The sequence below is a fragment of the Hemicordylus capensis genome, chromosome 2 (genome assembly GCF_027244095.1).
Source record: "Hemicordylus capensis ecotype Gifberg chromosome 2, rHemCap1.1.pri, whole genome shotgun sequence".
Taxonomy (NCBI): domain Eukaryota; kingdom Metazoa; phylum Chordata; class Lepidosauria; order Squamata; family Cordylidae; genus Hemicordylus; species Hemicordylus capensis.
Window position 1 is genome coordinate 206,432,914 of NC_069658.1, and position 19,772 is coordinate 206,452,685.

The 19,772-nt window shown below is 55.5% G+C and overlaps 1 protein-coding gene across 1 annotated transcript; it reads left to right on the top strand.

Moving 5' to 3' along the window:
- Positions 1-16,498: 16,498 nt before the first annotated feature.
- On the top strand, positions 16,499-19,064 carry LOC128345346 (ATP-dependent zinc metalloprotease YME1L1-like). Its single transcript, XM_053297197.1, has one exon. The coding sequence runs from the start codon at positions 16,759-16,761 to the stop codon at positions 18,925-18,927; it is 2,169 nt and encodes a 722-aa protein (XP_053153172.1). The 5' UTR covers positions 16,499-16,758; the 3' UTR covers positions 18,928-19,064.
- The last annotated feature ends 708 nt before the right edge of the window (positions 19,065-19,772 follow it).

Here is a 19,772-nt window from a genome sequence, read left to right on the forward strand (position 1 = left end):
TACTGGGCAAAGAGGCACCTTTTTCTCTTTGTAAACCGCCCTGAGCCATTTTTGGAAGGGCGGTATAGAAATTGAATTATTTTTTTTTATTATTATTATTATTATTATTATTATTATTATTATTATAAAATTTCTCGGCGGGGGGGCCCGTTTAAGAATCTTGTCTCAGGGCCCACTCCAACCTAGGTACGCCCCTGATACGTAGTCCGGAAGCTTCAGCTGGTACAGAACGCGGCGGCCAGGTTGGTCTCTGGGTCATCTCGGAGAGACCACATCACTCCTTTGTTGATGGAGTTACACTGGCTGCCAATAGGTTTCCGGGCAAAATACAAAGTGCTTGTCATAACTTGTAAAGCCCTAAATGGCTTAGACCCTGGGTATCTAAGAAAACGTCTTCTTCATTATGATCCCCACCGCTCATTGAGGTCGTCCAGAGAGGTCTGTCTCCAGTTGCCGCCAGCTCGGCTGGTGGCCATACGGGGACAGGCCTTCTCGGTTGCTGCCCTGAGACTGTGGAATGTGCTCCCTGCTGAGATACGATCCTCCCCATCTCTGACAATTTTTAGAAAGCATTTGAAAACCCACCCAAGCTTTTTCTGTTCTTTAAATTGGAAGGTTTTAATTCATGGTTGATTTTTAAATTGCTGGGTTGTTTTAGGTTTTTGTATGTATTTTAACTTGTTTTATGCTATTGTTAACCGCCCAGAGACGAAAGTTTGGGGCGGTGTACAAATGTAATTAATTAATTAATTAATTAATTAAAATTCAGCTGTGCAAAAGATGGTTCAGAAGTAGGAGCTGATTTATGGAGTTTGAGTGGGTTCTGAAGGTCATTTGGTCCCCCGGTCATGGGTGTAGCCACCATTGGGCAAGGGAAGACAGTTGTTTCAGGGCCCGCTGCCTCAAGCCCCCCCCCAGACATGTCACATGACTCCCCATTACCCATCGCCCAGCCCGGTATTTTTTAAAAATCTTTTTACATTTTTGTTGATGCATGGCCGAGCGATGGTTGCCTGGGAGTGAGCCAGGACATGAGTAGTCCTTCTCCTCCCCACCCGCCTCCACCGGCAGCTGCAACCTCACTCGTGAGTCCCAGAGCGATGGATGCAGGGTGTTCAGCCCCGGCCAGGTCTCTTGCCAACTGCGAGGTGCGCCTGCGCAGTGGAAAGAGCGTCGCAGCAATGGGGCGGAAGAGGGTTGGGGCCTGCCTGCCCCAGAAGGACACGCAGGGGAAGGAGATCACACCATAGGATGAGCTCTCGCTGCGTCCTGAAGGATGGTCTTCCCACTCTTCTCTCTGGCGCTCGGTCTGCCCAGTCAGGGCAGGGACAGTGCTGCTCCGTCAGCCGGGTCTCCTCCTCACCCTGTCCCCTTCCGTGGGCGTGGCGAGAGAAGCCTGTCTGCTCCGTGTGGCCTTGAGTTTCCTCGAGGTGGCGGGTGGGTGCTTCAGTTGGGCATCCGGGGCCTGTCGGGGCCTCCAGGAGAGCAGCAAGAGCGTTGGCGAGCTCTCTCCTCTGGGTGCCTTGGCCCAAGGGTGGGGAATCGTGTGTGGGGCTGGGCCGGGCGGCAGTAGAGTGGGCACAGTTGCCTGGGCAGGCAGAGGCGATCTGGGAGCCCTCGCAGTGGAGATAAAGCCCTTGTGTCCTTTGGGAACTAGTGCCATTCGAGTCTTCCCTGCGTGCTCCATGTGGGAAAGGGCAGGGAGGGAGGGAGGAGAGTTCAGAAGGCAATCGGCACCCTTTCTCTTTTCTTAGGGGGGGAAAGTGAAAAAGGAGGTTGAGAGGGGGAAAGAGGAAAGAGGGAAATGAAAAGGCAATCGATATCGAGTTGGAGAGAGAGAAGCTGCCCGGAGCACTGCAGGACTGGGAGAACTGGGGGTGGGGTCCTCCTCCCAGCATTCGCCACAGTGAGGCGCGCCTCGCAGTTGGCAAGAGACGCGGCCAGGGCCGAAGGCCGTGCATTGCTCTGGGGGGGGGGGCGAGAAGGACTACCAAAAATGTAAAAGACAAGTAACAAAGTCAACACAGAGATGTTTGGCGGGATAGGGTGGCTCCTAAAGCCTGCCGCCAGCCTGCCCCCCCTCTCTCCAAGCCTCCAGGCCTGCCCTGGCGCCTCTCATCCTTTCCCTCTTTCTGAAGCCTCCCTGCCCCCATCCTCCCCCCCCCCCCCATTTCTCAAGCCAAGCCTCCTGCCCATCCTTTCCCTCTTTCTTTCAAATGGAGATTTTTATTGGAAAGTTCTATGCTGGTCTCTGGCCATCATAAAGGTTGATTGACTGAGATCTAAAAGTTCAAGTTACACACTGCAGCGTCAAAACACTATCATTGGCCAGGTTTATTTACGGCAAGAAGTTGAACGGGTCTGATACAAGCATATTCCCTTAGCGTCCTGCAATCAAGCAAGTACACAAGTCTATCACAGGTACACAAAAGCAAGATTGCTGGGTCATTTGACAATCCGGATCACATTAAAGAGGAAAATAAGGTCCGTTTGATTTCATTTCTTCCCACTCCACTTTCCATTCACTATGCACTGCAAATGCTGGTTTGCACTAGTTGCAAGAACTAGCTACATAACATAGAACCTGAGAGCTTTTCCCACCATAGTGATGTGAATTCAGTTCGTCCCTGGGTCCGCCTTTTTGCCAATCAAACAGACTCAGTGGGAATCAATTAGAGGTATTTAATTGCTACTGCAGATAGCAAGGTAATTCAATTCGCTATAGCTCTGCATTGAATACAAATTGGTTATAGGTGCATCTTACATTTATACAAACAATCTGAATGATGCTGACACCCCAGACATAGTATACGTGGCAACAAAATGGTGGACTAAGTATCTAGTACGCATGCGAATGATTCATTGTTCATCTGGTGATCGCTCCTTATTTGGTTACATCCTGTTTTCTAAACTGTCTTAAGTTTCTTTAGATACATTTTAGTGGAGAGAGATAATGATGTTGATCATGAGAGGCCGTGATGGCTCTGAGCTCAGCCGGGGTTACTTTAAGTCAGACTGAGGTTTTCTAAGTAAAATGGAGTTACTTTGGTTTTCTAAAACACATCAGTTCCCCCCTGAAATACTGTATCATCCTGAATCTTCAGGATATATGGGTTTGTAAAGGTACAGCTATATATATGGGTCTTACATTATGGCAAGGTTTAAAGGTTCTCATAAACACTTGGATTAAAGCTGGAATACAGTATAAGCAGCAACATGTGATTAACAATAAAAGGAAATACAGGCTATAACTAGAATTACCTTCCTTTCCCCTAAATCATTAGGCTCTCCATATTAGTTAAATGAAAGTTCTAACTGTTGGAAATATTAATAATAGCTCTTTCTAACACATAAACTTCTAATCTTGGAAATATAAAAGGAAATATAGTTCTGTGTTTTGTGTAGCTAAAGGATTTGGGACATATGTGGTTTTGGGATGCCTTAAGCATTACAGAAATAGTAGGTGCTGAATGGGCTGTACATATGGCAATAAAACTAGATACATTGCATACAACATCCTAGAGCTATAAACATAATTATTATAATTCTATACATCACACACACATCCTTAACCACCCATATCTGGCATGATTTGATATAGATAAAAGGTTTTATAACAGCAAAGTGTACATATAAAGATCATACGACTTATAACAAGCAACATTGTTTTAACCCATCTTTATCCCAAATAAAGTATCAATAACAGTCTAGCAATGTGGAACCAGGTGCTTCTGGCAATTAATGGGTTATCAGCTTGTGGAAAGCGATAGCAATGACAAGTCATGTACAGTCACATAGATTAAATACAAGTGTCTATAAAATTAGCAGGTAAAGCTTGGGATGGCTTAATGTCTTAGAGCACAAAAGGGACCAGTAACTTGGGGATAGGTGCAGACTTTCAAGTAAATGCTTTGGTTGAAAACAATGAAATGATTGGCACAATATGTAAGTGAAACAAGTGAGGTCCATGTCATTACAGCACAAGAGAGAGCAGGGTTTTCAACATAATGATAGCGCATAGTCATTACAAGAAAGTAATATAAGAAAGTGGTGTAAATCATCAACTCCCACCCCCCTTAGTGTCCTCTAAAGTCTGTCATGGCCAAAAAGGAAGCCATGGAGAGCTTTAGAATTCAAAATCTAAAAGTCCTTGGTAAGAAAAACATTTTAGTCCTTCAGTTGAGAACCAAATGCTCTTGTACAACGTTGCAGGATTTTGGCTATCCTGGATGTTCTCTGATCCGTATTGTTTTGGCTCGTTTGGCTAGTGTCCACAGACAAGCTCGAATGTTCATGTGTTTGGGAGCCTTGACTCTCCCCCCCCCCCCTTGTGGGCAATCTGAAATAGTGTCCTTGGCAGAATTTTGAAATCGTGTCTTTGGCAAGGTATCTTACCCAGGTAGGATGGTTCCAGGGCTTCACAGCTTAGGGGAATGCTGTTGCATGTATGACTCCAGAGAAAAGTGAACAAATTGGCTTGCTTGTTTGTTGTCTATTCCTCTCCTACAGCACTTAGGAGCAGGAAGATGAGCTGTGCATTAAGCCCTCTTCCTCAAACACAGGACAGGGTAGCAGATGGACGTGCTGTCACCATTGGGTTGGGTTGGAAATGCAGATAGGGACTGCCCTCTGGTAGCTGCTGCTGCTGCTGATGGTTAGTTTCCCTGGGTGTCCTCTGGAGACCCCCTTGGGATCACATTCTGGCGATGGATCCAAGTATTCCCTCAATCTGGGGAGGACCGATCCTTCTTGGAAAGATAATTCAAGGCACTGTTGGTTGCAAACCTGTTTACTTGAGAGAAAGACAGGCAAGTGAGTTGCCAATTCCCTCCCCCCATGTAGGGACAGCATCCTGAGACTAAGTCTCTGGGTGCTAATCATCAGCACAAAAGGAAAATCAAGTTTTCAAGGCAAATAATACAAAGGATGGATAAGACCTGAGGCTATTTTCAATTTGGTCTTTAGGCATTCCCCCCCCCCTTTTTTCCAATTTATATTTTTGTTTCCCTGCTTGCCCTGGGCTCCTCTTCCCCGAAGACCAGAACAGGGGATGATGTCCTCATTTAAGGCTTGGTGGCTTGTGTTGTAGGCTGGTTTCTGATCACGAGAACAAAACAGCAATCGTGGGCAAAAGCAAAGCAATAAAGTCAAAAAGAAAAAGGCATTCACATTTCTTACCCCCCTCTTGAGTCCGGGGCCCCGAGGAGGCATTAAAGCCTTTCAGGTCAAGCATAGTCACGGCTAACAAAGTCCAGTTTCCATGTGGCATCTCACATTCTCTTCTGTATCCTGTTCTTCCTCCTTACAACAACCCTGTGAGGCAGGCCAAATCATTTGAGTGGCAGGCTCTGTGTCGCCCAGCAAGCGTCATGGCTGAATTTCCCCGGTCCTAGTCCAGCACTCTAACCACTGCACCACGCTGGCTGACAATCATACTTACAGGCCTTTGTCAGGGCAATCGATCTCCATCCAGTATAACTGACTTCATCGTCAGTAGCATGTAGATAGTTGCGGTGTCCCAAAGATAGCCCACACAGGTAAAGTCAATCCCTGCCCTCTGTCTACCCACAGCTTGGGCATTACCTGACTTGGCATGTCCAGTGAGATACTATACCTTGGTAAAGTAGGATTATTTACTACACAAATTACACAGGCTGTTGCCACATGTTCTGCAAAAGGGTACATCCAAGAGGCACAAAAGTGTCTTTGTATTGACTAGGGAAAACCAAAGGATTGGTTCTGCAAGAATTCCACATCCATCTGCTGTTCTTTACCAGCCATCCTCTTCTAAATGCGCCCCCTGCTGTGGTGCAAAGTCAATGTCCTTTTTCTGAATATGTGGGGGGGTTGTGCCAAGATAGTTAGCACAGGAATCCAAGATGCTTGGAAACAGGAACAGAAGGAGCAGCGGTTTTAGCTGCAGCATCTGCCATCCAATTACCCTTTGGCACTGGGTCATTTCCCTCTGGTGACCTCTGGTATGGATGACTGCAACCTCTTCTAGTCGTGTAACAGCAGTCTAGAGTTCTGATATCTGTGTCGCATACTTGACTTCCTTGTTTCCCACTGTTAAAATCTTCTTTCTTTCCAAGTGGCCCCATGAGTTGTGTAAAAATTACCTTGAAGGTGATGAGTTCTGCAAGCTGTGCTGAGATACCTGGAGAAAGAGATTCCACCACCAGGACTTCATGGTCAGTCACTACTGCATAGCCAGCTTACATTGTCCATCTTACATGAAGCTGCCTCCATCCATGTACAGCTCAAAGTCTGCATTTTGGAGAGGTTCATCTTTAAGATCAGGATGGCTTGGCATAGATGCAGTCCACAGCTTGCAAGCAATCATGTTCTTGGTCTTCTGTAAGCTCAAAAGGAAGTAAAGTAGCTGGATTAAGAACAAAAGTAGTAGCCATGGAAACCCCAGGATTCCCCACCAAAAGGGGGGGGGGAGTCAGCCATCTATTGCCCCAGACTAATCCCCTTTAGCTGGGAAATTTCCAAGGTGAATTGCAACCCGGTACTTTGGAACTCCTTGCCACTTGCAGGAGTGAAAAAAAAATCACTTCATTTCTTCAAATCTTCTGTCTGGGTTCTGGAATCTGAAGGTTCAACTACTGTGAAGGCAAAGGCAGGGCTGGCGGTGAGACAAATTTAAAATTTAAACCTTAGACCATTTGATCATTGGCTCTCAGTTTACATCAAATTCAGCTAGCAGAAATATTGCATAGATTTTGCAAAAACATGACAGTAATACAATTAGACTAATTTAACTTAAAATCCATTTTTCCTTCAGAAAATAGGTAAGAGACCATCTCAAGGAAATCAGTAAACATAACATATAAAGGCTGTTGATACTCAGTAGTGGCAGAAATATCAGAATCAACTTAATATAAGAATGAATGAAATAGAGCTTGCTCTCATGCCTAATGCATTTAGCCATAAGCAGCACTTTTGCAGAGGTGAGAAGATTCAGAACCCAGTTGGCCAGCTGGGACTCTAAAAGTTCCCCCTGTTGCTCAGGCCATGACCAATTTTATGTTCAATTAATACAATAACTGTGAATTTTAGAATTCAGTGTCAGAGCAAGTTTGGTCTGGAACAGTTTACCAAAAAAAAACATGTCACTAGAATAAATACATTCAGAATAAATACAACAGAAACCTCATCTTCACAGAGATGAGCTATAAGATTGATGTAGAGTTGAATTCCTACACAGAACCAGAGCTTTGGGCTCCCATTCAGAAACATGCACACACACACACAGGCTTGTCTGTGTATTTCACAGAACAAGGGACTAAACAAAAGAAATTTTACAAAGAATTTTATAACATTATATATATAAAATTATAATATATATATAAAATTAAGAGCTAAAACCCACATTCTAGTCATCCTCCTAAGGCTGGAAGACCCCAACCCTCTTAAATACTTTTAAGCCTAGTCTTGATTCCAGGACCATGATAGTGATTTATCTATCTATGGTTTAATCTTGCAGAGATCTTCCAAACTGGCTGAAAGAAGAAAATGGGTGAGTTTTAATTACATCTCTCTAACTCACGATATCTTAGCCTATATCTAGCTAAGCAGCATAAATATTCTTACTGTACCTCTAGTGTTTCTAGTGTGTTCTAGAGCCGGGTCTCACGATCCGTCAGACCCGGTTTCTTCGGGTGAGTGGGGAGGAAGCCCTGTGTGGCCGGATCGGCCGCCCACACAACTGCTGGCTCTGTGACGGAGCCCGCGAGGGCTGGGGGGAGCGGGGGCTGATTGCCCCCCCCAGGCTCCAGCATGCCCTGCGCGAACACGCAGGGCATGCTGAGGAGAACCCCGGAGCCGGGAGCCAGCTTTTTGCCTTCCCTCCTAGGGTCTCCTCGGGAGTAGGCGTGGCATGAAGCCACGCCACAGCGACTCACGATCCTGGAAACCAGGTTTGCGGAGCACTCGCTCCATAAACCTGGTTTTAGACCCGTGATTTAGTGATTTAGACCAGGGATTTAGACCAGCGAGCCCAGTGGTTCCGAGGCGGGTAACCTGCCTCACTACGCCTGCCCTAAAACCAGGTTTGCGGAGCGAGAACTCCGCAAACCTGGTCCGAAAGATCGTGAGTAGCTGCAGTATTCCTCTCTTCAAAGCTCATGAGAGTCTCTTAGGGGCGATTCGCACAATCCGCAGAAATCGGGCTAGAAGAGCCGAGCTCAAGTTTTGCTGATTGCGAGAACCACCGGGCTCAGCTGCAAGCCCCGTGGTTCTAGAGTGGGTAACCCACTCAATACCCCACCCCTAAAACCAGGTTTGTGGAACGAGCGCTCTGCAAACCCGTTGTTTTCGATCGAGAGTAGCCGTGGTGCAGCTCCGCGCCATGGCTACTCACGAGGAGACCCCCCCGAGGGGAGGCAAAAAGCCACCGCCTGGCTCCGGGGGTCTTGCCAGCATGCCCTGCGAGCACCGTCACGGAGCCAGCAATCCTGTGGGCGGCTGATCCGGCCACCCAGGGATCCCGCCCAGATCATGAGCGGGGAAAGGGGCTTAGCCCGCTCTCCCCGCTCAGCTCACCAAACCGGGTCTCACTGATCATGAGACCCGGCTCATGGTGTAGCGGGATCACATCTCCTTGGGGTTGGTACAACCTCCCTCCCAGCTTCTGCAAATGGTGTATTTTTCAAATCGGTGTCACTGTTACAAAAACATCGTGATTCCATTAGAAATCTAGTTGGCAAAGCCTGTTTACAAAAAGCCGGCGGGCTCAGCTCAGCAAATCAATCTCTCTCTCTCTGACAGGTCAAGATCTCGGACATGCAGAGGCGTGGCACCCCAAGGCACTTGCTGCCTAGAGACCCTGTCTGCAGCCCGGCAGGAAACCCTCACCGAACCCCAACCCCATCCCCCCCAACCCCAACTCCCAATGCCAAAACCAACCCCCCCACCCCCACCCCAACCTCGATCCCCAACCCTCACCCCCCCACTCCCCCACCCTCCCTCGCACCCAAATGCTAAAACTCCACCCCACCCCTCAACCCTCACCCCCACGCCCATGCCAGCCCAACCCACCCCCAACCCACCCACACCCCACACCCCACGCCACCCACACCCCACTCACCCCAACCCCATGCCATCCCCACCCCATGCCACCCCAACCCCTATGCCACCCCCACCCCCACACCACACCTACCCCCACCCACCACCCACCCCCACACCACCTCACCCTAACCATCATCCTAACCCAGATCCTAACACTCATCCTAAATAGGCCTGTGCCCAAAACGCGCGCTCGGGACTTCCAGCCACTTCCGGCCGACGGGGGGAACGGGGCGGCAGGGAGGAACACTGCCACCCCGAGGGGCTAAAAATTCAGAGAGCGCCGGCGGGGGAAACACAGCAGGGGGGGGTGAGTACACTCTCCCCCGCCCTTAAAGCCATACTCCCTCCGGCACCGATATTTTTCATGCACATCCCTAATCCTAAACCTCACACTCACCTGAACCCGCATACTCACTGGGAGTCTATTCACACGATTGAAGAACATCGGGCTCGCCTCAGGTAGCCAGATTTTCTTCAGTCATGAGAATTACTAGGCTCGGCCGCGATGCCAGTGGTTCTTGAGCAGCTAATCCGGTTAGGCTTAGGGTTTTCAATTTTCAAAGATGAATGAGCTTGACTTATATTTTTCCTTTTTTTCCCAATTCAGTTTTTATTAATCCTCTATAATAAAAGCCTTGGTGTCCGTCCGTGGACACCAAGGCATGTGTTCATGCCTCCCTGGCCTGTACTGGGCATGCGCGAAGCGCATGCCCACAACAGTACAAGGGAGACACGAACGGCGGCCAGAGGGGGCTGCCCCGAAAAAGCCGGGTGTGCGGCGGCAAGGGAAACTGGCCGAGGCGGTGGCAGAGCCGCCACCTCGGCCAAAAAAAGGGAGCGCCTGGCCGCTGCATGAGGGGGAAAGAGGCGGCGGGGGAAGCCGGCCAAGGCTCCGTCGCCGCACCGGAGCCGGGAGGGAGAATTTGGGGCCTGAAGCCGGGCAGGGGGGAGAAGTGGTGGGGTAAACTGGCCGAGGTGGCGGCAGAGCCGCCGCCTCGGCCAAAAAAAGGGAGCAGAGGCCACCGGCGGCACGGAGGCCGACGGCAGCACGGCGGTCCAGAGCCGACCGCAAATGGCGCGGCCCGGCCACGGAGGCCGGCGGCGGCGCCCCCAGAGTCCGCCTGGCCGCTGAATGAGGGGAAAAGAGGCGGCGGGGGAAGCCGGCCAAGGGGGGAGAAGTGGTGGGGGAAACTGGCCGAGGTGGCGGCAGAGCCGCCGCCTCGGCCAAAAAAAGGGAGCAGAGGCCACCGGCGGCACGGAGGCCGACGGCAGCACGGCGGTCCAGAGCCGACCGCAAATGGCGCGGCCCGGCCACGGAGGCCGGCGGCGGCGCCCCCAGAGTCCGCCTGGCCGCTGAATGAGGGGAAAAGAGGCGGCGGGGGAAGCCGGCCAAGGGGGGAGAAGTGGTGGGGGAAACTGGCCGAGGTGGCGGCAGAGCCGCCGCCTCGGCCAAAAAAAGGGAGCAGAGGCCACCGGCGGCACGGAGGCCGGCGGCAGCACGGCGGCCCAGAGCCGACCGCGAATGGCGTGGCCCGGCCGCGGAGGCCGGCAGCGGCGGCCCCAGAGTCCGCCTGGCCGCTGAATGAGGGGAAAAGAGGCGGCGGGGGAAGCCGGCCAAGGGGGGAGAAGCGGTGGGGGAAACTGGCCGAGGTGGCGGCAGAGCCGCCGCCTCGGCCAAAAAAAGGGAGCAGAGGCCACCGGCGGCACGGAGGCCGGCGGCAGCACGGCAGCCCAGAGCCGACCGCGAATGGCGCGGCCCGGCCACGGAGGCCAGCAGCGGCGCCCCCAGAGTCCGCCTGGCCGCTGAATGAGGGGGAAAGAGGCGGCGGGGGAAGCCCGCCAAGGGGGGAGAAGTGGTGGGGGAAACTGGCCGAGGTGGCGGCAGAGCCGCCGCCTCGGCCAAAAAAAGGGAGCAGAGGCCACCGGCGGCACGGAGGCCGGCGGCAGCACGGTGGCCCAGAGCCGACCGCGAATGGCGCGGCCCGGCCGCGGAGGCCGGCAGCGGCGCCCCCAGAGTCCGCCTGGCCGCTGAATGAGGGGGAAAAAGGCAGCGGGGGAAGCCGGCCAAGGGGGGAGAAGCGGTGGGGGAAACTGGCCGAGGTGGCGGCAGAGCCGCCGCCTCGGCCAAAAAAAGGGAGCAGAGGCCACCGGCGGCACGGAGGCCGGCGGCAGCACGGCGGCCCAGAGCCGACCGCGAATGGCGCGGCCCGGCCGCGGTGGCCGGCAGCGGCGCCCCCAGAGTCCGCCTGGCCGCTGATTGAGGGGAAAAGAGGCGGCGGGGGAAGCCGGCCAAGGCTCCGCCGCCGCGCCGGAGCCAGGAGGGAGAATTTGGGGCCTGAAGCCGGGCAGGGGGGAGAAGCGGTTGGGGAAACTGGCCGAGGTGGCGGCAGAGCCGCCGCCTCGGCCAAAAAAAGGGAGCAGGGGCCACCGGCGGCACGGAGGCTGGCGGCAGCACGGCGGCCCAGAGCCGACCGCGAATGGCGCGGCCCGGCCGCAGAGGCCGGCAGCGGCGCCCCCAGAGTCCGCCTGGCCGCTGAATGAGGGGGAAAGAGGCGGCGGGGGAAGCCCGCCAAGGGGGGAGAAGTGGTGGGGGAAACTGGCCGAGGTGGCGGCAGAGCCGCCGCCTCGGCCAAAAAAAGGGAGCAGAGGCCACCGGCGGCACGGAGGCCGGCGGCAGCACGGCGGCCCAGAGCCGACCGCGAATGGCGCGGCCCGGCCGCGGAGGCCGGCAGCGGCGCCCCCAGAGTCCGCCTGGCTGCTGAATGAGGGGAAAAGAGGCGGCGGGGGAAGCCGGCCAAGGCTCCGCCGCTGCGCCGGAGCCGGGAGGGAGAATCTGGGGCCTGAAGCCGGGCAGGGGGGAGAAGCGGTGGGGGAAACTGGCCGAGGTGGCGGCAGAGCCGCCGCCTCGGCCAAAAAAAGGGAGCAGGGGCCAACGGCGGCACGGAGGCACGGAGGCCAGCGGCAGCACGGCGGCCCAGAGCCGACCGCGAATGGCGCGGCCCGGCCGCGGAGGCCGGCAGCGGCACCCCCAGAGTCCGCCTGGCCACTGAATGAAGGGGAAAGAGGCGGCGGGGGAAGCCCGCCAAGGGGGGAGAAGTGGTGGGGGAAACTGGCCGAGGTGGCGGCAGAGCCGCCGCCTCGGCCAAAAAAAGGGAGCAGAGGCCTCCGGCGGCACGGAGGCTGGCGGCAGCACGGCGGCCCAGAGCCGACCGCGAATGGCGCGGCCCGGCCACGGAGTCCGGCAGCGGCGCCCCCAGAGTCTGCCTGGCCGCTGAATGAGGGGAAAAGAGGCGGCGGGGGAAGCCGGCCAAGGGGGGAGAAGTGGTGGGGGAAACTGGCCGAGGTGGTGGCAGAGCCGCCGCCTCGGCCAAAAAAAGGGAGCAGAGGCCACCGGCGGCACGGAGGCCGGCGGCAGCACGGTGGCCCAGAGCCGACCGCGAATGGCGCGGCCCGGCCGCGGAGGCCGGCAGCGGCGCCCCCAGAGTCCGCCTGGCCGCTGAATGAGGGGAAAAGAGGCGGCGGAGGAAGCCGGCCAAGGCTCCGCCGCCGCGCCGGAGCCGGGAGGGAGAATTTGGGGCCTGAAGCCAGGCAGGGGGGAGAAGCGGTTGGGGAAACTGGCCGAGGTGGCGGCAGAGCCGCCGCCTCGGCCAAAAAAAGGGAGCAGGGGCCACTGGCGGCACGGAGGCCGGCGGCAGCACGGCGGCCCAGAGCCGACCGCGAATGGCGCGGCCCGGCCGCAGAGGCCGGCAGCGGCGCCCCCAGAGTCCGCCTGGCCGCTGAATGAGGGGGAAAGAGGCGGCGGGGGAAGCCCGCCAAGGGGGGAGAAGTGGTGGGGGAAACTGGCCGAGGTGGCGGCAGAGCCGCCGCCTCGGCCAAAAAAAGGGAGCAGAGGCCACCGGCGGCACGGAGGCCGGCGGCAGCACGGCGGCCCAGAGCCGACCGCGAATGGCGCGGCCCGGCCGCGGAGGCCGGCAGCGGCGCCCCCAGAGTCCGCCTGGCCGCTGAATGAGGGGAAAAGAGGCGGCGGGGGAAGCCGGCCAAGGCTCCGCCGCTGCGCCGGAGCCGGGAGGGAGAATCTGGGGCCTGAAGCCGGGCAGGGGGGAGAAGCGGTGGGGGAAACTGGCCGAGGTGGCGGCAGAGCCGCCGCCTCGGCCAAAAAAAGGGAGCAGGGGCCACCGGCGGCACGGAGGCACGGAGGCCGGCGGCAGCACGGCGGCCCAGAGCCGACCGCGAATGGCGCGGCCCGGCCGCGGAGGCCGGCAGCGGCGCCCCCAGAGTCCACCTGGCCGCTGAATGAGGGGGAAAGAGGCGGCGGGGGAAGCCCGCCAAGGGGGGAGAAGTGGTGGGGGAAACTGGCCGAGGTGGCGGCAGAGCCGCCGCCTCGGCCAAAAAAAGGGAGCAGAGGCCTCCGGCGGCACGGAGGCTGGCGGCAGCACGGCGGCCCAGAGCCGACCGCGAATGGCGCGGCCCGGCCACGGAGGCCGGCAGCGGCGCCCCCAGAGTCTGCCTGGCCGCTGAATGAGGGGAAAAGAGGCGGCGGGGGAAGCCGGCCAAGGGGGGAGAAGTGGTGGGGGAAACTGGCCGAGGTGGTGGCAGAGCCGCCGCCTCGGCCAAAAAAAGGGAGCAGAGGCCACCGGCGGCACGGAGGCCGGCGGCAGCAGGGTGGCCCAGAGCCGACCGCGAATGGCGCGGCCCGGCCGCGGAGGCCGGCAGCGGCGCCCCCAGAGTCCGCCTGGCCGCTGAATGAGGGGAAAAGAGGCGGCGGGGGAAGCCGGCCAAGGCTGCGCCGGAGCTGGGAGGGAGAATCTGGGGCCTGAAGCCGGGCAGGGGGGAGAAGCGGTGGGGGAAACTGGCCGAGGTGGCGGCAGAGCCGCCGCCTCGGCCAAAAAAAGGGAGCAGAGGCCACCGGCGGCACGGAGGCCAGCGGTACGGAGGTCAGCGGCAGCACGGCGGCCCAGAGCCGACCGCCAATGGCGCGGCCCGGCCGCGGAGGCCGGCAGCGGCGCCCCCAGAGTCCGCCTGGCCGCTGAATGAGGGGAAAAGAGGCGGCGGGGGAAGCCGGCCAAGGCTGCGCTGGAGCCGGGAGGGAGAATTTGGGGCCTGAAGCCGGGCAGGGGGGAGAAGCGGTGGGGGAAACTGGCCGAGGTGGCGGCAGAGCCGCCGCCTCGGCCAAAAAAAGGGAGCAGAGGCCACCGGCGGCACGGAGGCCAGCGGTACGGAGGTCAGCGGCAGCACGGCGGCCCAGAGCCGACCGCCAATGGCGCGGCCCGGCCGCGGAGGCCGGCAGCGGCGCCCCCAGAGTCCGCCTGGCCGCTGAATGAGGGGAAAAGAGGCGGCGGGGGAAGCCGGCCAAGGCTGCGCCGGAACTGGGAGGGAGAATCTGGGGCCTGAAGCCGGGCAGGGGGGAGAAGCGGTGGGGGAAACTGGCCGAGGTGGCGGCAGAGCCGCCGCCTCGGCCAAAAAAAGGGAGCAGAGGCCACCGGCGGCACGGAGGCCGGCGGCAGCACGGCGGTCCAGAGCCGACCGCAAATGGAGCGGCCCGGCCGCGGAGGCCGGCGGCGGCGCCCCCAGAGTCCGCCTGGCCGCTGAATGAGGGGAAAAGAGGCGGCGGGGGAAGCCGGCCAAGGCTGCGCCGGAGCCGGGAGGGAGAATCTGGGGCCTGAAGCCGGGCAGGGGGAAGAAGCGGTGGGGGAAACTGGCCGAGGTGGCGGCAGAGCCGCCGCCTCGGCCAAAAAAAGGGAGCAGAGGCCACCGGCGGCACGGAGGCTGGTGGCAGCACGGCGGCCCAGAGCCGACCGCGAATGGCGCGGCCCAGCCGCGGAGGCCGGCAGCGGCGCCCCCAGAGTCCGCCTGGCCGCTGAATGAGGGGGAAAGAGGCGGCGGGGGAAGCCCGCCAAGGGGGGAGAAGTGGTGGGGGAAACTGGCCGAGGTGGCTGCAGAGCCGCCGCCTCGGCCAAAAAAAGGGAGCAGAGGCCACCGGCGGCACGGAGGCCGGCGGCGGCACGGCGGCCCAGAGCCGACCGCGAATGGCGCGGCCCGGCCGCGGAGGCCGGCAGCGGCGCCCCCAGAGTCCGCCTGGCCGCTGAATGAGGGGGAAAGAGGCGGCGGGGGAAGCCGGCCAAGGGGGGAGAAGCGGTGGGGGAAACTGGCCGAGGTGGCGGCAGAGCCGCCGCCTCGGCCAAAAAAAGGGAGCAGAGGCCACCGGCGGCACGGAGGCCGGCGGCAGCACGGCGGCCCATAGCCGACCGCGAATGGCGCGGCCCGGCCGCGGAGGCCGGCAGCGGCGCCCCCAGAGTCCGCCTGGCCGCTGAATGAGGGGAAAAGAGGCGGCGGGGGAAGCCGTCCAAGGCTCCGCCGCCGCGCCGGAGCCGGGAGGGAGAATTTGGGGCCTGAAGCCGGGCAGGGGGGAGAAGCGGTTGGGGAAACTGGCCGAGGTGGTGGCAGAGCCGCCGCCGAGGCCTGGCGGCGACGGAGCCGGGCGGGAGGGCGAATATGGGCCCTTCCCCTTCCTAGCGCCCGTTATTCAACAGGCTAGAATTAACTTGTTTTTAATAATAATCATAACAATCATAATCATAATAAACACAAATGGACTTCCCGCGCACCTCTCTTCATGAAATTACAACTATAAAGTTTACCCTTATTATATTACTAATAAGAAGAAACACAAATTTAAACTTTTAAAATAGAAAAAAAAACACCCATTAATCTACCCTACCTGCATCTCAAATTTGGGGCCTGAAGAATTTGGGGGGAGAAGCGGTGGGGGAAACTGGCCGAGGCGGCGGCAGAGCCGCCACCTCGGCCAAAAAAAGGGAGCAGAGGCCACCGGCGGCACGGAGGCCGGCGGCAGCACGGCGGCCCAGAGCCGACAGCGAATGGCGCGGCCCAGCCGCGGAGGCCGGCAGCGGCGCCCCCAGAGTCTGCCTGGCCGCTGAATGAGGGGGAAAGAGGCAGCGGGGGAAGCCCGCCAAGGCTCCGCCGCCGCACCGGAGCCGGGAGGGAGAATTTGGGGCCTGAAGCTGGGCAGGGGGGAGAAGCGGTGGGGGAAACTGGCCGATTTGAATTGCAGGTAGGGTCTCTCTCTCTCCCCCTTCCCCCACCCCTTCCCCTCACCCCACCCCTCCCCCACCCCACCCTCCCCCTCACCCCACTCCTACCCCACCCCACCCTCCCCCTCACCCCACTCCTACCCCAACCTCCCTCACCCCTCCCACCCCCTCCCTCACCCATCCCCATCCCTCCCTCACCCCCAGCCCCTCCCTCACCCCTCCCACCCCTCCCTCATTCCCTCCCACCCCTCCCTCACCCCCAGCCCCACCCTCACCCCTCCCACCCCCTCCCACCCCTCACCTCTCCCACCCCCTCCCTCACCCCATCCCCACCCCTATCCCCACCCTCACCCCCAGCCCCACCCCCACTTGTTATGGACTTATTAGCTTTGAGTCATGTTACTGGTGTTGTATTATTCTGTTCTGGCTAAAATTGGTTCTTCCTTAAGTGGGATTATTTATGTATGTATTTATTTAATTATCTTTTTTGTGTTTTTGTACTCTGGTCTATGACCATAATAAAATTGGATTGGGAGTCGCCCCTTTCTCCGGAGGCCAAGCCCGGAAGGGCTGAGTAGCAGGGGCTGCCAGCTGTGAAGAGAGGGCCGGTGCCCGGCCGGCCTCAACGAAGATGTTTCCTTTTCCCACCATGGGGCAGCCCCAGGAGACAGTTCCTCTGAGTCACCTCACCAATGCCTTCCATTCGCCCCAAAGTCCAGCTCCATCTTTCACTGCAGCGTCCATCCAGTGTGTGCAAAGGGAAGCAGCTCCTGAACATGATGTACAGAACACGGAGCCAACGCTTAATCTACGAGATCGAGGACGACCTGATTGGAAAGCTAGCCAGATTGATAAACTAGTGGACAGGCTACTTCCTGGCTGTTGTATAGCAAAGAAAACCCCTTCCCACGGGCAAACGTCCTATATATCTGCACAGTCCTTCTTGGGAAATAAGTATGGTTTTGCAGATGGATTTAGTGTTTTGCGCTCATCTGATCTGTATGGACAGCATCCTAGCCCTCTCCAGAATGTATGCAAAAACCTTCAACGCTGGCCAGTTTTCGTTCAGTCTCGAGGTTTTAAAACCCTGAAATCAAGAGCAAGACGACTGCAGTCCACATCAGAACGATTAACAGAAACAGAAAATGTAGCACCCTCATTTGTAAAGGGTCTTCTGAGAGATCGAGGAACTGATTTTGAAAGTTTAGAGAAATTGATGAAAACAAAAAACATACCTGAAGTTCATCAAGATGCTTTTAAAACTGGGTTTGCAGAGGACTTTTTGAAATCACAGGCACTCTCACAGCGTACAAATGATTCCTCAAGACGAAACCGTTACATTCTGGTTCTTCTGATAATGCTTAGTATTTATGCTTTATTTAAAAACCCATATTTATCTGGTAAAGGCTCCTTTTCTGATACTGTGCGTTTCCGAGCAACTTCTGGGCTTGATGCAGCAGTGGACCCTATTCAGATGAAAAATGTCACCTTTGAACATATCAAAGGAGTTGAAGAAGCTAAGCAGGAGTTGCAGGAAGTGGTAGAATTCTTGAGAAATCCTGATAAATTCACCGTACTAGGAGGTAAACTTCCTAAAGGTATTCTTTTGGTGGGACCACCTGGTACTGGCAAAACCCTTCTTGCCAGAGCTGTGGCTGGAGAAGCTGATGTTCCATTCTATTATGCCTCTGGGTCTGAGTTTGATGAGATGTTTGTTGGTGTGGGAGCCAGTCGTATCAGAAATCTGTTTAGGGAGGCCAAAGCAAATGCACCTTGCGTTATATTCATTGATGAACTGGATTCTGTTGGTGGCAAAAGAATAGAGTCTCCAATGCATCCCTACTCAAGGCAGACTATAAATCAGCTCCTTGCTGAAATGGATGGCTTTAAACCTGATGAAGGAGTCATTATCATTGGTGCAACAAACTTCCCCGAAGCATTAGATAATGCTTTAATACGTCCTGGCCGCTTTGACATGCAAGTTACAGTGCCCAGACCAGATGTTAGGGGCCGAACAGAAATCCTGAAATGTTATCTTAATAAAATAAAGTATGATCAATCTATTGATGCAGAAATCATTGCAAGAGGTACAGTAGGATTTTCTGGAGCTGAGCTGGAAAACCTTGTGAATCAAGCTGCATTAAAAGCTGCTGTTGATGGGAAAGATATGGTTACTATGAAGGAGCTAGAATTCTCAAAGGACAAAATTCTCATGGGCCTTGAGCGAAGACGTGTAGAAATTGATGATAAGAATGAAATGCTTACTGCCTATCATGAGTCTGGGCTTGCCATCATTGCATCTTATACTAAAGATGCAATGCCAATTAACAAAGCAACAATTATGCCAAGAGGACCAACACTTGGACGTGTATCTTTGCTACCAGAAAATGATAGATGGAGTGAAATTAGATCCCAGTTACTTGCGCAGATGGATGTTAGTATGGGAGGAAGAGTAGCAGAAGAGCTCATATTTGGAGGTGATCATATCAGCACAGGTGCTTCTAGTGATTTTGATAATGCTTCTAAAATAGCTACGCTTATGGTGACTAAGTTTGGAATGAGTGAGAAGCTTGGTGTCATGACCTACACAGATACAGGGAAACTCAGTCCTGAAACCAAGTCTGCAACTGAACAGGAAAGAAGAACACTGTTAAAGGATTTGTACGAGCGGGCAAAGAATATCCTGAAGACCCGTGCAAAAGAACACAAGAATTTAGCAGAAGCATTACTGACCTATGAGACTTTGTATGCCAAAGAGATTCAGATTGTTCTAGAGGGGGAAAAACTGGACGTGAGATGATCGCTTCCTTGACAAGAAAGGTTCCAACTGATTACTCTGAAGAATGCAGCAGTCTCCTTATGCAGTGTAGCTTTCTTTTCCTCCTGATGTGTGTGTGGTAATAATCACATTTCTGAATAAAATTGGATTGGATTGGATTGGTTTGGATTTATTTAACATATGTATATATCGCCCCAAACCAAGGTGTCAGGGTGGTTCCCAACAAAGCAATAAACAAAACATTAAAATCAATTAAAATTCTAAAAACAAATTGACACAAATCAATAAACAGTATAAAATTTAAAAAGTTAAAAAGCCTGGGTAAAAAGATCAGACACTTTTTAAAAGCAAGAGAGACTCTTATTCCCACGGGAAGACCAGAGAAAGCCCGTCCCTGGGTGGCCACCAGATGACTTGGAGGTAGCCACAGGTTAGCCTCCCCTGATGTACGCAGTGGACGATGGGGATCATGCAGAAGAAGACGCTCTCCTAAATACTGTCGGCCGAGGCTGTTTAGGGCTTTATAGGTTATAACCAGCACTTTGTATTTTGCCCAGAAACTTATTGGCAGCCAGTGCAACTCCTGTAATATAGGAGTAATATGGTCTCTTTGAGATGACCCAGAGACCAACCTGGCTGCCGCATTTTGTACTAATTGTAGTTTTCGGACTACGTACAAAGGCAGCCCCACATAGAGCACATTGCAGTAATCAAGTCTGGAGGTTACCAGCAAGTGTACTACTGTTCTGAAATCATGAACCTCAAGAAACAGACGCAGCTGGTGTATCAACCGAAGTTGATAAAAAAGCACTTCTGGCCTCTTCCTCACCCTGGGGAACCAGGGAAAGGTGTGAATCCAGAAGCAC

What these genes read in the sequence shown, in the direction of transcription:
- LOC128345346 (XM_053297197.1), top strand. Translation starts at nt 16,759, where the DNA reads ATGTTTCCTTTTCCCACCATGGGGCAGCCCCAGGAGACAGTTCCTCTG.